General features: G+C 43.8%; 1 protein-coding gene across 1 annotated transcript; it reads left to right on the top strand.

Annotated features, from left to right (window-relative positions):
* Positions 1-3,495: 3,495 nt before the first annotated feature.
* On the top strand, positions 3,496-15,805 carry LOC119165442 (gonadotropin-releasing hormone receptor). Its single transcript, XM_037417623.2, has 2 exons — positions 3,496-4,463; positions 15,254-15,805. The coding sequence occupies exons 1-2, from the start codon at positions 3,702-3,704 to the stop codon at positions 15,641-15,643; spliced, it is 1,152 nt and encodes a 383-aa protein (XP_037273520.2). The 5' UTR covers positions 3,496-3,701; the 3' UTR covers positions 15,644-15,805.
* Positions 15,806-17,031: the final 1,226 nt, after the last annotated feature.

The raw sequence follows: 17,031 nt of genomic DNA, 5'->3' as shown, positions 1-17,031 counted from the left end.
CTTTTTTGCCTTGCTAAACATATATGTATTTTCTACTTTCGTTTTTTCGCACTGTGCTTTTTTTTTCTCTTACTGAAGATACCGTAACAACTAAATGTTGTATATTTTGTTTCTTCTCCCGTTAACATCATGTATGGGAGCCCCCCTGACAGTTTCCAACTTTGGGGCTCCTTGTGTGTATTACCAATCCTGTACACACTTTTCTGTAAACTGACATCGTTGTTGAATAAACTTGAAACTTGAAAACTTGAAAACTTTATTCGATAGCGTAAGTTCCTGATCGGAGAATGCTGCTCGGGGGACCCATAGAAGTAAGACGTGTCTTTGCAAGGGGCGTAGAAGAGAACCATGAATTTTCGTGGTGTCAGTGAACGTCCCAGTATAAGCCAGCGGCGAAATGACGTGACTTCTACACCACAAATGAAACACGAGCTGGAGGTCCTATTGTAATGACAGAGCCACTGAAAGCGACACTTCTAAAACCTATCATTTCGTAGTAATGTTTATGCCGTGAACCTTTTCACGAAACGTATGCGGCATCTTGTCGCGTGCGCTGTAGATATATAGAGATAATGAAAAGAGTGAAAGACATGGATACCAACATGAAGTGTAGTATGCGGTTTGCTACCCTACAGAATCGCCAAGTGAAACGAAAAAAAAAAAGATTGAGCTGGGGTCATATGATTACGGTCATTCTTATCATGCTATTTTAGTGGAGACAACCATAAAATTTCTCTCGGGGTTCTATCAAGAAATAAACAAAAACACAAGAGATGCAAAATGCAATCGCCACTGCACGTGAATCATATGTTTAGTGCATTTGTGCTCTACATATTGCGACTTTTGATCCACATTTTTATATATCATTATTGCACTGTGTGTGTGTGAGTGTGTGTGTGTGTGCTTTTGTTATTTTTAATTCTGTCAGCAAAACCGTCTAAAGTGAGTTTGACAGCTTTATATTTCCTAATTTTGTTAATGTTGTGTACTTTTGTAAGCTGTAGTGTTATGATGCCGCCACTACCACTGCCCCATGTATATGGGCGGAGGGAGAGAACGAAGTCGAGCGAATAGTCGCTTTTATTCTCACCCCCTCCATTAACTGTGTACCAGTGGAAATAAACCATTCTTCTTCTTCTTCTTCTTATTATTATTATTATTATTATTATTATTATTATTATTATTATTATTATTATTATTATTATTATTATTAAACGCATTCGAAGCTCAGTAGGCTAGATAGGCGGGATAGTTGGTGCAAAATAATGGTGATATTCGCAAGCGTAAAGAGACGCGGCCGAGTACAGCGTGTTGCAAACATGGCTCTCTGTGTACCACTTCACTTAGCTTCGAATTCAGAAACGCTCTTCGACACGAACTTGACTTGAAACCACCTTCGATGCAGCTCGTTTGCTACGCATCTGTGCGTTCATGCTGCCTTGACACCTGCTAAAGACAGCGCGTTCAAAATGCGTTTGTGCTGCATTGAAGTCGGTGGCAAGTCAGGTTCAAGTCTTGCAGCGTTTCTGAATACGGGGTTTATTATTATATGCATGCGCTTCCAATCGTCCGAGTGAATATGGCATACTTGGAGATGCAGTGACTTGTGGGGCTGCACGTTATATGTAGACACCTGCAATGTAGCGCATGATATTAAAAAAAGTGCGAAGTAAGCCGAGAAAGGACAGCGTTACGTTCATTTGTTTGAGCGCATAAAGCAATGCCGTTACATTGCTACAGTGAGAGAGTGATTCGAGATAAAACAGAAGAAAATAATATAACGCTATTTTCTTCCTTCAGTCGTGGGGCCATGGCTGGGCATCTTTAGAGACGGGGAAGGTGGAAGTAATGTTTACAGAAAGAGAGCAGATAGAGAGAAGGGGTTTGTAGATGTATTTTCCAGTCCAGGCAGGGAGTATTGAAGTCGAGGGGTTCGTCTATAGGGTGTCGAGGTCCGCAGGAGCCACAAATTCTCGAAAGGCTCCCATGGCTGGTATCCTGGACCGTGCAGGATACAGGGAGTCATCCACAGTTGTCGCAGGAAATCCGAACAGCGTGTAGCGGCGCAACATATTGCCTTGTACACCGTCCAGAGGCGGGGAGGAACGAATTGTGTGCTCCATCGTGTTTTTGGCTCAACATCTGTGGCACGCAGGGCAAGAAGAGCGACCCGTGGAGTATATGCGTGCAGCAGGCTGGGTGCAGCTGGTGCACAGGTGAAGCAGCAGCCACCCCTAGCGTTTCTCCAGGCCACGTTTATACGATTAACGCTGGTGACTCTTAGGACACACAAACGTGAGGCCATATTGCTAGCTTTGTTTTGAAATATCAACACGATTTCTGCGTCAAAAGTTGAGCTTTTGTCCCACCGCATATCGGGGTTCCAACTGTTTTTTCGCGAGCAAGATACGCAAGATACGGAGTAAATGTAAAAAAAAAGATGTGATAAACAAGGATGTCGAACAGATAACGAGTTTGTTACATACGTACTCGCGATTGTGTTAAGTGAAAACGAGAAAGCGAGGTGTCACAACTACCGTTTTGCGTCGAAGGTACGTAATAGAGGCATGTTCGGTGCAGTAATGATATATGCGACTTTGCGAGTGGTTCTCGAAAAAGCTTTGGTACGCATCTGAATACGACCGGCACTGCGAAAAAATGAGTTCAGATTGCGTGCAGTGACATGACGGTGATAATTCGCAAGTGTGACGCAGTTATAAGAGCGAATCTCAGCAAATGTGCAGTCTTTTAATATTGCACTATGCGAACAAATCTATTGTCAACACAGAGCTAACCAGCGTGTCTTCGCGCATTTATTCGTGAAAACGTCAAAGTGATTCGCCCTTTGTTATCACAAGTTATTATTGTTTGCTTAGCCACTGCTTCATAAAGCCAGTGCTGAATTTTATTTCTTACTTGCGTGGTTCCAAATGTCCTATTTGCCGTACTGCTTCAATGGAGATGTATTCTGAAGCTGTCACAGATGTCTTTCGAAAGCTTCCTGATTTTTTTTCTCTTTTATGGAGAAGTGTAAAGCGCAGCCGACGCATACAATTGCATTTTCTACAACTCGCCACTCTAGCCTCTTTCGCGATACACTATCTGTTATAGAATGCATATTTTAGGAACAATTTCAAACACTACGGTCATTTGTTTTACCAATGCGTGCTTTTTAAACTCAGCTTTTACGTCAGTGCACCCTTAGTAATGCCATTTATGGCTGTGCTTGTGGAGGCTTTCTTTAAATGTTCCTTTACTTTCTCACATCTACTGCTCTTCTTGTCTTTTATTCACATATTTAAACTGGACCATCAGCTGATCAATAATTACGGTGTCTTAGGCAATATACTGGCAGAAAACGGGAATTACCACATGACTAAAATTCTGTGGCAGTGCATAGAAGCAGCTGCGGGTATGCCATGGTCACTTTTCTTTGCATAAAAAAATCATTTCCTTCGTTTCATTTCATTTGCAGAACCTCAAGATGTGAGGAGAGTGATGACGATCACGATGACAAGTCGGTTTCCGTGGAGTGGCCTGTCCTCATGCCTCTCTCACAAAGAACAGCCTCTAAAGGTCGTCTATGTGAATAACTTCTCTTATTTTGATTGCAACATTGCTGGGGCGATGAATACGAAGATTTGTCTTTCGAAAAGCCAAATTCTTTTAATCTGACAGCACCTTCGCTTGACTCGAACGCAATGGAAGATGCACTCGAGAACATATCCTGTGCCATAGTAAATGGAGCCAATTTCGAAAATGGCAGTGATGTCACTACCACTATCTCTGAAGACATCCTCGGTCCTCGGTATCACAAGAGAGTTCGCATCGTCATCATCATCGTCATGATAGTGGCTTCCGTAGCCGGAAACACCATCGTCTGCTGGAAGCTCGTCTTCAAGCGTCGCCACAGGCGCGTCTCTAAGGCGAGGGTGTTGTTCCTTAACCTGGCCATTGCGGATCTTCTGGTGGCTTGCGTCACAATGACGTCACAAGTGGTGTGGGAAGTGATGGGCCGCGTGTGGATAGCCGGTGATGCCTTCTGCCGCTTCTTCAAGTTTCTGCAGACGTTCGCGCTGGTCTCGTCCACTTACATGCTAGTGACCATTGCTGTAGACCGACACATCGCTATCGCCAAACCACTGACACCCAGCCCAGACCCGTGGAAATTGGCCGTCGTGACGTGGCTCGCTTCGTGCATGCCATCGTTGCCGAACGTGTACGTGTTTCACAGTGTCGAAGTCGCGCCCGGAAAATGCTTCTGCGCGTCCATCTTCTACGACCGCGACACGCCTTTGTACCATCGCCAGATCTACATGGGGTTTGTGTTCTTCATGGTGTTTGTGGCGCCACTCATGCTGCTGGTGACATTCTACACGGGCATTCTGTGGACTATTTGGAAGCACAGTTCGAGAAGCGGCAAAATGGGACAGCAGACCAGCTCATCACTGCCACGTGCAAAGGTTGGTTTGTACATAGGATTTCGCCACATGTCTTTGTAAAATAAGTTTAATCATTACCCGTTACTAACTTGTTGAAAAACTGGCATATTTCTTTCCCCGCCACAGTGGTCTAGTGGCTAAAGTACTCGGCTGCTGACCCGCAGGTCGCGGGTTCGAATCCCGGCTGCGGCGGCTGCATTTCCGATGGAGGCGGAAATGAAGGAGGCCCGTGTGCTCAGATTTGGGTGCACGTTAAAGAACCCCAGGTGGTCTAAATTTCCGGAGCCCTCCACTACGGCATCTCTCATAATCATATGGTGGTTTTGGGACGTTAAAACCCCACATATCAATCATGGCATATTTCTTCACTCCGCTGTTTTCGCTTTCGTGCAATGCTGGTAAAGGCGGTAGTGCTGAGGCTATTCATGATCCGCACAAAACCATTTTGTAACATGGCAATACATTTATTATTTTTCATTATTGGACAATCCGATAGCCCGTGAGGCACTCGTTTTTCTACCTTATGGAAATGTTACCGACTCGTGGATAACTTGTGAGTCAGAAAGTTTTGGCAAGCCAGTTCCTAAACGAGTCTACTACTCGTTCACACAGTTCATTTTCATGCGGTATCTGCATAGCGGGTAAATTTCAGGCAGGAAGTTTAATGCTTTCTTTAACACATAGGTAGTTATACTTGGGAGAACAAAAGGCTTCGAGGACGAAGAAGAAGACCAGCAAGGCAGGGAGGTTAAGAAGGCACATGCCTGGTTTGCTACCCTATGGGGGAGACTGAGAAAGGGAGAGTATAAAGATTAGAGAGAGAACGAGAGAAATGGAGAGGAAATGCAGGAAGGAAATGAGACCTTGTAAACTTTTGTGAGGTATCGCCACAGCGAAAATAGTGTTCCTTACAAGTGCAATTGGTACAGATCTGTATTTACGAAAGCACTTACTTAAGAAGTGTTCGTAATGAAAAATTTCACGCAATCATGTTGAATGGAATAACGTTAGCGAGTACAGCTAGCCAAAGGCAAGATATATTTACCAAAGAGAAAAAAACACGTATTTTTAATTGGGCCCGTGTTTTCTACGTGTATACGAATCTACCTAACATTTCCTTTATTAACCACCTCTCTCTGTTTCTCTCTCTCTCTGTTTTACAGGGTCGGTATTGTCTTTTTTCATCGCGCTGGCATGACATCGTCAACGGGACACTTTCTTCCTGGTGAACTTCGTTACCTTTTTTATTGTATGGTTACTATCTAAGCAAAAACCACACAATGAAGTAGTTAAGAGCTGGTGAAGCATGTATACTCTTTCACTGCTGACAGATTCCAAATTCTAAGTTCAGCAGTCGCCGTTTCATTACTCCGTCGACCTACCCAGCTCAAAGAGGCTGATTTGTACCACCCAACTACGTTCTTCTGTGCACGTTAAAAAAAAGGGCTGACTTCTCAGGTCCCCATAGATTCGCCAGCTGTCAAAGGCTGTCTTTTTTAAAAGCTCCGCATTGCTTAGAGTTGACGGATCCGATAACTATGCTGTTTTCCTCTCTCCTAGCTCACGCATAATTGGTGAATCTATTGCACAATACATTACACGTAATTAGCTCCTACTTAATGTTTGTGACCCTACTTGCATGGAGATGCGAGGAAGACGCACTTGGTGTTTCAGGCAAAACGCTATTAACATTAGAGGGCATTCGAGCTTTCGCAACCTTTAGCGCACATACTTGGGCAAAGATGTGCGAAATTTCGGAAAAAACTATTAGCGCTTGCGTAGAGTAGACCCGTGGTCGGAAAGTGAAAGAACGTTGAAACTGTGACACCGCCATATAACGTAACAGGGTAGGAATACTCACAGGAGTGCTCTTTGGGCGCGATGTAGGAGGCTGCACGCCCCACAACTACCTTCAGACTTTGAGAACGCCCAGGAAACTAAAGGAACGCTGGGTTGGCTTTGGCATTTATGAAGGAAATTTAACGTATGCGCTGTCTCTAGCTTCTTTTTTTTTCAAATCACCAGATCACTTTGTTACTGCGTCGGCGAGTGTGAAATTGTTTCCATGATCGAGCACGTATTTTTTTCGATGTGGCATCAGGTGGGATGCCCACGTGAAGTCACACAGCCCTTACAAAAAGAACGCCAGTGTCGAAATCGGAAGCCCCATCATAAACCATGTCTCGTGACAACGTTATTCATTCACTGCGTTGGAGGCGAGAGACCATTTGCGGAAGCGGAAATTCTTGGCTCGTAGCTGCACGTGCCACAGGCCAGCCACGGATGCAGATGTTCATGGTGCTTATGATTGATTTGTGGGGTTTTACGTCCCAAAACCGCCATATGATTATGAGAGATGCCGTAGTGGAAGGCTCCGGAAATTTCGACCACCTGGGGTTCTTTAACGTGCACCCAAATCTGAGCACACGGGCCTAAGACATTTCCGCCTCCATCAAAAATGCAGCCGCCACTGCCGGGATTTGATCCCGCGACCTGCGGGTCAGCAGCCCAGTACCTTAGCCACTAGACCACCGTGGCGGGGCCATGGTGCTTATGATATCGACGGTTTGCGTGACCGCTTGTAGGCGTGTAATAGACATAAAAGCTAATAAACTGCCCATCGTAAATGAGCCACAAGGGCAAGCTCGTTATCCACTTCGCAAGACACTTATTCGAACAATACGGACAAGAACCCATTATGGCAGAAAGCATAGTAGTTATCGAGTTCCGGCATTGCTAAATCATTGAGAATTTATTGATTTTCAATCAATCAATCAATCAATCAATCAAAGAACTTTATTTTCACCAAAAACAAAAACATTTACGGTGAAAAAAGGTGGCCGGGAAAAAAGCCGTCCAATGACAGCGTGACAAAGCCCCAGCCACCCATCGGAGGCGAAACGACAGGGTACAGCACCTGATAAAAGTGGGGAAAAATGCATAATAATAGTCGCTAAACAGTTTCAAATTGATATCATAGTGCATTCACTACGGGCGCAGGTGCACAACAAGGTCAAATGTACCTAATTATACACTTGCTAAAGATAAGTAACGAGGAAAAAAGAAAAAAGACGAAGAGAAAAACAAGGACAAAAAACAAAACAGAAAGTAAAACAAAGCCAGAGAAGAAGAAAAAACAAAAGAATGGAAAGATATATATTAGGCACTTCAAGTACAGTAAAATGTACAATGCGCAGTTATATACTGATATGCATGCGCATATATATATATATATATATATATATATATATATATATATATATGAATAATGAAGGAAAAAGGAAAACACAATAACTTGCGAAACACGTGTATACTCCAATATTGGAAAAGGCAAGTTTGTTATGTGAACATACTTTAATTTTTTTTGTGTGGAATAAAACATCTGCTCCTTGCATTTCGAAATAGTTTAATGTTGTTGGGAGGACGTGTCGGGCGCGTTGTGTTCCATAGTGTGTGCGTGAGAATGGAACGTGCCAAGGCGGTTGATATCGGACATGATAAGAAATTGCCTTTTGTGTAAGGTTCGCGAGTTTAAGAAGTGTGTCCGATTTCCTGAGTGCTGCCTTTTTGTAGCAGCAAAGCAATTTGTAAGTATATAGATCTGATATTTCCACATGTTGATGCTGTTTGAAAAGAGGGGCGGTGTGTTCTAGAAAGGGAGCATTTGAAATAAGTCGAACCATATTCTTTTGTAACACGCTCAGTTTTGACATATTAAGGGCTGTAGTTTTACCCCATACCAGGAAGCAGTAGCATAGGTGATAATTAAAAAGCACATCGTAAAGTAATCTCTTTATTTTATCTGGTAGTATGTGTTGATGACGGCTAATTAGTCCTACAGACTTAGCCAATTTCAGCGTAACCGCGTTTACCTGGTCATTCCATGACATGTGCTCGTTGAAAATGATGCCAAGTATCTTAACGCATTTTTCAATGCGGACAGTGAACGGACCTAGGACAAGCTCCTGAGGTACTACAGCTAGCGCGCCGCGAGCACGATATATAACACACTTAGTTTTGGCTTCATTCAATACAAGGCTGTTCGCCTTGCACCAGTCATTCAGCTTCGAACAGAACATACTTGCTTCAGCTTGAATGCTACATAATTCCTGGCCTTTAAAAAAGACAGTGCAATCATCGGCGTAAATGATGAAATGACAATTTGTGATTAATTTACCAAGATTGATTAATTTACCAAGAGTTTGTTTAAATCATTGCTATTTGAAAACAAAATTCAATATAGCCAACTTCCTTCCAATTTCTCTAATATTCTCAAAGTACGCTTTACTGGAGTGCCACTGATGTTAGTGATGTGTATTTGAACCGGACAATGCATTCAACTTTTTCTTATATGTTATTGCTTCGGGAGATTTGCTGTTATATTTTGATGTATTGTGAGATGGTAATGTACCAGACGCCTTTACCGTACAAATAATCTGTTCACTGCAGCCAAATTCGTGAACGGATCAGGAGCCTCAGTCAGGCCTTGGTGCCTTTTTCCACCTTTCTGTAATGTTACAGAATAAAGAAAGAATTATTATTATTATTATTATTATTATTATTATTATTATTATTATTATTATTATTATTATTATTATTATTTACCCTGATATACACCTTCTTTCCTCTTTCTTTCTCTTTTTTTCTGTTTTGCTTCTAATTTTTTCATCTTTTTCTCGCGCTGTAGGTGGCTGCCAAGCTGACGAGCGTGGCATTGGCGTCTCTCCTATTACAGCGATAGCAATTATATGGGCAGTCTCGATGGGATTTCGTCATCGCCATCACCATTGCCAGCGCTGTCAGCGTCATGGCGCGTATAAAGTGCAAATTGATGAGGTCCCCTAGCGCATCGTACGTTCGGTCCGCGGGCAATACTGCGTGAGTGGGGGTGATGGCAGCGGTCGTAGCCGATATCAAACAAGGTAGCTTCGCGTGGCTTGGAGCTGCTTTGTCTCCATACTACAATCCGCAAATGTTCAGTAGTTCCACCTAACCACATTAACCTCACCAATTCGAATCAGGTGACAAAGTTCATAACGATTTGTTCTTTTATTCGAAACAAAAGCAAAACCACAAGACACTTCCATAAACGAAGCCACACTTACGTTCGTAGCCCGCAAGCGTGAAGACTAGGCAAATTCATGTACTACCCATCATTCTCATTGTCGCTGAATGACTGTAGCGCCAGAGTCTCCTCTAGTTTTTTTTTTTTTGAAACTCTGTGGTTTAGCTGTCATGGGCCGCTTGGCAACTAGAATAACGCTTCGCACCATGCGCTTGTGTTGTTGCTCTTGGAGAGTAGCAGATCACACATAGACGCAACAAGTGTTTAGTACAGCAAGGATTTTTCAGAGTGAGGCGTTGAGTGTGGGACTGCTGTGTACTAACGGGCCTTTGACGTCATCTTCCACCTGCCTACCAGGAGGCTTCAAAATGATGCGCTACGTAAACCAAGTCGTACGGTGATATTCAGAGCATAAGGTACGGTTAGATTCTGGCGTTGATTGGAGGGAGAGAACTTCTTTCCGGCAAAATGCTCTTTTCCTATGTTTCCGCAGACACTTTCTCCTATTGCGACGTGTACGGGGACACGCATTGCGAGACTTGTGGTTGACCCTGCGTACCCGTGAAGCAGCCACAGCGGAGTGGCCACAGTGTTTGCAGAAACAAAACAGATTGCTGGGACCATGTGGATCCTCTCTAGCCTGGCGGCCTTCGCTACATTCGCGCTTAGTCACTGCTCCCATCGATTCGCATGCATTCCAATGGCAGATTTGGCGAGGATGATCTCGCTCGGAGTTACGCGCTCCCTTTGAAATCCGGCCGAGTGCTCACGATGTGCCATTGCGATTCAACATAAGAGTGGGCTAGCCCTTTCTTTCTTTCTTTCTTTCTTTCTTTCATTCTTTCTTTCTTTCTCTCTCTCTTTCTTTCTTTCTTTCTTTTTTTCTTCTTTCTTTCTTTTTTTCTTTCTTTTCTCTTCTTTCTTTTCTCTTCTTTTTTTAGTTGTATTTTGATACTATGTGGAGCTGGCTACTTGTCATTACATGCTGCGTTACTTGCGGTCTTTCTCACTACGGGTAGACTTTTCAAGAGCGGAGCTCTTAGAGCTTTTCGTTGTACCGGGTGGTCCGAACAGGAGTTATCATATTGTTCAGTCCTTACCTGCGCATTTCGACCTTTCATTTTGTGCTTGGCTTACTAAACATATGGGGCATGATTCTTTTTTTTTCATTTCAATTATTTTTTTAGCTGATAAAGTGCTCCTCACCTGGTTTCATAATGAACCTTACTTGGGCGCTGGAAGTTGTGCGCCCAATGAAGAGCGTCATGCCACAATGAATGAATGAATGAATGAATGAATGAATGAATGAATGAATGAATGAATGAATGAATGAATGAATAAACTTTATTTCAAGTACGGTAGTTTTGCCGGGCGAGGTGGAGGAATAACGGATTAACCCCCGTTCCTTTCCACTCTCGGTCGAATGTGATGGTGGTGCCTCAGGTGACCGCTCGAAGAATGTTTTTTTTTTTTCAATTGCGGTTCATTACGAGCTCCGAAAGCCGATGTTTTGCAGCAGCGCACAAACATGATGCGAGTAAATGAGCTTTGAAGCCCTTGCCACTCGCCACGCGTAGCCTCCGAAAACCAAATCCCGTCTATTGCCGCTTCGGCATCCGAAAGAGAGGACCAGATGACGCCTACGCATGAACAGGTCTTGCGATCCAGACCACGCGAGCAATGTTTTCGTGTCGTGCCACCGTTCCGCGCGGTCGACTGTCTGTAACGAGCATGAAAGTAGAGCCGGTGCCATGTGAACATTTACTTACACGTGGGAGGATAAATGAGCCTAATTAACGCCCGAACACGCCAGAAAATTACTTTCGTTCTCAGTGAAGGTGATTGCTCGATGCGTAAACAGCGAGAACCATCAAAACGCATGCAAAACGGAGGCAGTTTAATCGCATCTTTCTGCAATGATACGCCAAGTTCCCAGACAACCAGGACACGCAAATATCTCACAGAGAGCAGGACTGCTTTGCCTCCAGGTGACAACACATGTTTGCAAGTTGAGTGAGTTAGATGAAAACTTTTCAGGGATTTACAACCAATCGAAAACATGTAAGCTCCGCCCAATGATCCGCGACGTGCTGGCTGGTGTCCATTGAAGCAGTAAGAACTTTTTCTCGGTAAATGTAACTTGTTACGTATACTAAGAGTTAATTGTTCATCGTTACTACGTAATACATTACGTTTGGCTGAGCAGCGATATCAGATATGGGGAAGAAGTCTACCAGTTTTTCGATGTTTCGGACCTAAAACTAGTGACCCAGACCTGTTAGTGAACGCCAACTGCCTGAAGCGCTTTAGTAGTGTTCCACATCATGGAAATCAGTGTGATGGATGGAACGCTTATGCAAATTCTATGTGGGAGTGTCCGAGATGGCTGTAGTTAGAGATGATATTCTGTTATAAGGTTGTAACCATGTATAGTTGGAGAGAATCGCAGAAAACTAAAAAAAAAATTCCTTTCCATGTGGAACCTAAATAACGAGAAAAAAAAACGTAGCAAAAAAAAAAACAAAGGTTCAACTCTGTCTCGCTTACTCTCCCTTTCTCTACCACCTTTTGCAGCTTCCCCTCGCCCTTTCTACAACGCTGACGAGCAAGCCATAATTTCGGTTTAAGGCTTACTCATGGAGTAGCGGTTCTCTTACACTAAATGTTTGTTTCTTTTTTTCCTCAAGATGACTAAACTGTAGGCTTGCTAGCAATTCATATAAAAAAAACAAACGCCTTGATACTGCACTTATAGCCCCGTCGCGGCGGTCTAGTAGCTAAGGTACTCGGTGGCTGACCCGCAGGTCACGGGATCGAATCCCGGCTGCGGTGGCTGCATTTCCGACGGAGGCGGAAATGTTGTAGGCCCGTGTGCTCAGATTTGGGTGCACGTTAAAGAACCCCAGGTACTCAAAATTTCTGGAGCCCTCCATTACGGCGTCTCTCATAATCATATGGTGGTTTTGGGACGTTAAATCCCACATATCAATCAATCGATACTGCACTTGTATTCGTGTGCTTCTTTTTGCTTTCAATCATTTGAAATCGAGCGTGCGTCTGCATTAACGTGCGCTCGGAAGTCGTGTTTGATAATTAGCTTCCTGTTGGCTAAGATAACATGGTACCGAGAATGAGTTAACTACTGACATAAGCGGTAAATGAGAATGTCGCTTAATGAGAACACGTTTCACGAGGAGCAAATAAACAAATTGAAAGAAAGCGAGAAGTAAAATTGTGATGTAATTATAGATTACAATAAGAAAGTGAATTGTCTTTTGTTGCCCCGCCGCGGTGGTCTAGTGGCTAAGGTACTCGGCTGCTGACCCGCAGGTCGCGGGTTCGATTCCTGGTTGCGGCGGCTGCATTTCCGATGGAGGCGGAAATGTTGTAGGCCCGTGTGCTCAGATTTGGGCGCACGTTAAAGAACCCCAGGTGGTCCAAATTTCCGGAGCCCTCCACTACGGCGTCTCTCATAATCATATGGTGGTTTTGGTACGTTAAACCCCCCAAATCAATCAAATTGTCTTTTGTTGGGAGGAGAGTAGATATCCATCATGTTAACGCATACCTGTACGGGGGCGTTTGTGTGTCTGTAAAGTAGAATGAATCGCTTACGGACGTGTCGTAACTGAAGATCTCACTAAAATGGGTTTCTCACGAGCAAAAAATATGTTTATTATTAATTTTTTGAAATAGGAGATATACAGAATAATCTTTTATTTTGAACAAGCGCTTTGGCACCCAAGGTGAGCGCACTCCTTAATACAGGTAGCCTCAGGCCTTGAACGAAAAAAAATGAAAACTTGATAAGGAACGACAAGCAAAGTAAAATGTAACTTTTCTGACGTTGCCCTGATACAGTAACAGGAAGTAAAAATCATGAGGATCTATCTTTTTGTCAGACATTACTATTTGAAGCCCAGAGAATAGGTAGCCAAGAAAACACAGGAGAGTGCTTTTGTTCCCGTGCGTCTTTTTATATTAAAATTATGACACCTACAAGTTCTTAGCAATAGCAAATAAATTTCAACATCTTTTCCTTTCATTCAGTAGCTGTTCAGCTAGATGGTTTTTGAAGGCATTACGTTTTGACGACGTGTCCGTTAAAAAAGAAAGGGATTAGAGTTGGAACGACGAGTTTTATGCACGTATACGCAGCTATAGATTTCATTAGGCGACTGCTTTATGATTGTCTTATCTGAAGAGAATATTTCTGAACTAACCCACAATAATGAATTTCCCTCTCCCCCTCAAACTAACCAACCAACCGAAACATGAGTTCCGGTTTGAGCAAAGTTAAATAGAATACGCATATCAGTACACAACTTTAGTACACGTATGGACAAAGCAAGTGTTGGAGTTGGATAACTTAGTATTCATTGAACAGCACACTGGTGTCTATAAGCTGGTGTCGTCAAAAAGGCACACACATACTACAGAACACTTTTATTGCGCTCATTAGTTTACATATTGAAGTGAACGAAGTGAACGGTGGTGAACAACTGGTTCAAAGCAATTGTGTGTACGCGGAAGCAGTGCTAGTCGACGACGATCTTCACTTATAGTCTACCCAAACTAACCAAACCTTCGTCAAACACTTGGGGCGAGCGTCATTAAAAAAATAAAATAGAACATTAAGGTCGCCTAAATATTCGAACACGAAAGGGATTCTTGCCAGTGTCAACCAATGCTTCACTGACATCATTTCTGTCCCGGATGTAGTAGCGTCAGTATGAAATGCACAAGAGTGGAGAACACATAAAACGCAAAAGACGAAATTCTATTCATTTACATGGCTTGGGAGTCAAACACACGGTCGTTCTCTCTGTACGTTACGGCTATACGCTCCGCAGGGTGGTCGGCGATAACAAAAATTGAGCGCAGCAGTAACCACTGGCATACCGACGTGCATGCACAAGCCCTAACTAAGCCGCCGTATAGCTTTCGCGCTTTCTCTTTGCTACGGCCACCATGGTGAACATCATGTAGAGGGTATTGACTTGGTTCGCACGGTCAACACCTTTTTTAGAGGGTAATATTATGGCGTCGTGTGGCCGTCGTGGAGAGTTGAAGTACTGCACGCATCGTGCCACTAATTAACACCGGGTGAACGTGCTTTGGTAGTCTCAGCGCACTTGAGGATCACCCCCCAATTTCCCCCTTTTAATACATGTCAATTGCGCTAGTTTGCGTGAGGGTTTTGCTGCAAGGACAGACACGCCAGTGGCAAGCGAAACGACTTCGGCCGTTTAGGGATAGAGATATGAGTTCTGCCTCTCATGTTCTTTTGTACGTTCCTTTGTGGATACATCTACAGAAGATAAGGTTATCGAATTTCTGGAGAGCACACACATTGCCATTTCTTTCGTCAATTGATGAGGCCCTTCACGAGCGCACATCGAGTACTAGGGTGTCTACTGTGTGCTCATCGATTCCCTCTTTGCGCACGATTCCCCATACGCTGTGTTCGAGTTCATGTTTACTTCGTCAAGATTAAGATGTGCCAGTAAGATCAACGTAGATGTGTCTACATCAGAGGGTGCCATAGCCGCCAAACACAGACATTGTACACGCTCTCGTTTGCCAATGTATAATGAACAATAAAGTACTCTTGTAAAAACAGGTTGGACCTTCGTGTTAAACAACTTGCTATATTGAAAGGATCAAGTGTGTCTTCTTTTTTTTCCGTAGCTGTTTCTATACGAACGAAAAACGTCCGCTTGGGTTCTTTCCTTTCTTTACGCAGGTAAAGACGCTGAAAATGACGGCGGTGGTGTTCGGCGCGTTCCTCGTGACCAATGTACCGTACATGGTCCAGGAGGTCATCTTGGCCTTTGGCAACCCTGGAATTCTCGACGCCAACGTGGTCGCTCTGTTTGGCGTCATCTCCGCTTCTAACAGTGCCATCAATCCCTACATCTTCCTTTACTTCGAGAAGAGACGGTGCCGTGGTGGTCGGAGTGGCCTTGGCGGACTGCTAAAACGATTGCCCTGCATGGGGAGTCGACCAGGTGGCACCGACAGGGGTGGCCAACAAACGGTCATGCTGTCAGTGCACTACTCAGGCAGACACTCGCGCACCATGACCACCATGAACTGTGAATCTTGCTCATGCTCGGAGAAGACTAACTGCTGATAGCACGTAACCGCGGTTATACTTGTAAAGCCAGCTGGCTGCGTCGTCGTGTAACGATGAGCCTTGCTCAACGTAGTCTTAAACGTCGTATCGGTTCACTGGTATTTTTGTGAAACAACGTGACCTGCTCAGTGAATTCCTTTCTAAAGATAAGCGAACGTTGGTGAGTGGTTGTGGGCGTCACTTAAAGGAGGTGTTGTGCATACCTGCTACTGAAGTAGTTGCTAACAACTCTGTTTTGCTTGGTTTGGTTTCGGATTTATTGCTGCGGAGAGGTTGCTGTTGAGGAGAGGTTGAGGAGGTGGACACCATAGCTACTACATTTCTAGATGTTTTGCAGCATACCTGAAACAAAAAAAGAACAAGCAAAGAAAAAGAAAATAGCAAACCGGAAAAAATATAACCAGAGCATTCACAGTTCTAACGCTCACATGCAGACATCTTTGTCGAAGTTCTTCTCAATTGCGTTCGCCGCAAGGGCTTCTATGAAGAAATTCATAATATGAAGTAATTTCTTTTTTGCTGAATGCGTTTTTCAGGTCGCAGTTCAAATTTTTTGTAATACGAAATTACGCTTGTGAAAACTTGCCAGTTTTGACAAAATCAAATTCAAATCTTCCCATAAGTTATTCCGGAGTTTCTACCACCTGCTCTAATAATTAAGAGATTCTTATAACAGCATTTTTTTCTGTAAGGCCTATTGTTTGATTCACGCCTTCATAGGTGTCGACAAGTTATGGGGTGCTGCGCGTCATTCCAGGCTCGAACCCCTGTGATACAGATTATTCATGTCTAAAAAAAATGGGGAGCCAGGCAGAGTTTACCTTTATTTTTTCACTAGCCGAAATCAGGTACATATAGGTACTTACAAACATATGCACTTTTCTAAACACAGCACATTTTACATTTGTGTAGAATGCGCGAACATCCAGCCATGTAGGCAAAACTTTCTGGCATTCGCAGACGTCGGTATGGTTGCTCGAAAGATTGCGTGGCCTACTAGACATGCAGACTGGCTATGCACAAGTGTCAACGCTGAGCCCAGCCGCGGTGGTCTAGTGGCTAAGGTACTCGGCTGGTGACCCGCAGGTCGCTGGTTCGAATCTTAACTGTGGCGGCTGCATTTCCGATGAAGGTGGAAATGTTGCAGGCCCGTGTGCTCAGATGTGGGTGCACGTTAAAGAACCCCAGGTGGTCTGAATCTCCGGAGTCCTCCACTACGGCGTCTCTCATAATCATATGGTGGTTTTGGGACGTTAAGCCTCCCATATCAATCAATCAAGTGGCAACGCTGAACAACGTCCTTGTTTACCTAAGTGCGCATGCGGTCTCAGAGTGGCTATTAAAAAAATTGCGCTTTCGGACTGATCACACGCTCCAGATTCTTC

This window comes from Rhipicephalus microplus, chromosome 1 (genome assembly GCF_043290135.1).
Source record: "Rhipicephalus microplus isolate Deutch F79 chromosome 1, USDA_Rmic, whole genome shotgun sequence".
NCBI lineage: Eukaryota > Metazoa > Arthropoda > Arachnida > Ixodida > Ixodidae > Rhipicephalus > Rhipicephalus microplus.
Note: the sequence above shows the minus strand (reverse complement) of the source record. Positions and strands in the feature narration are given on the sequence as shown.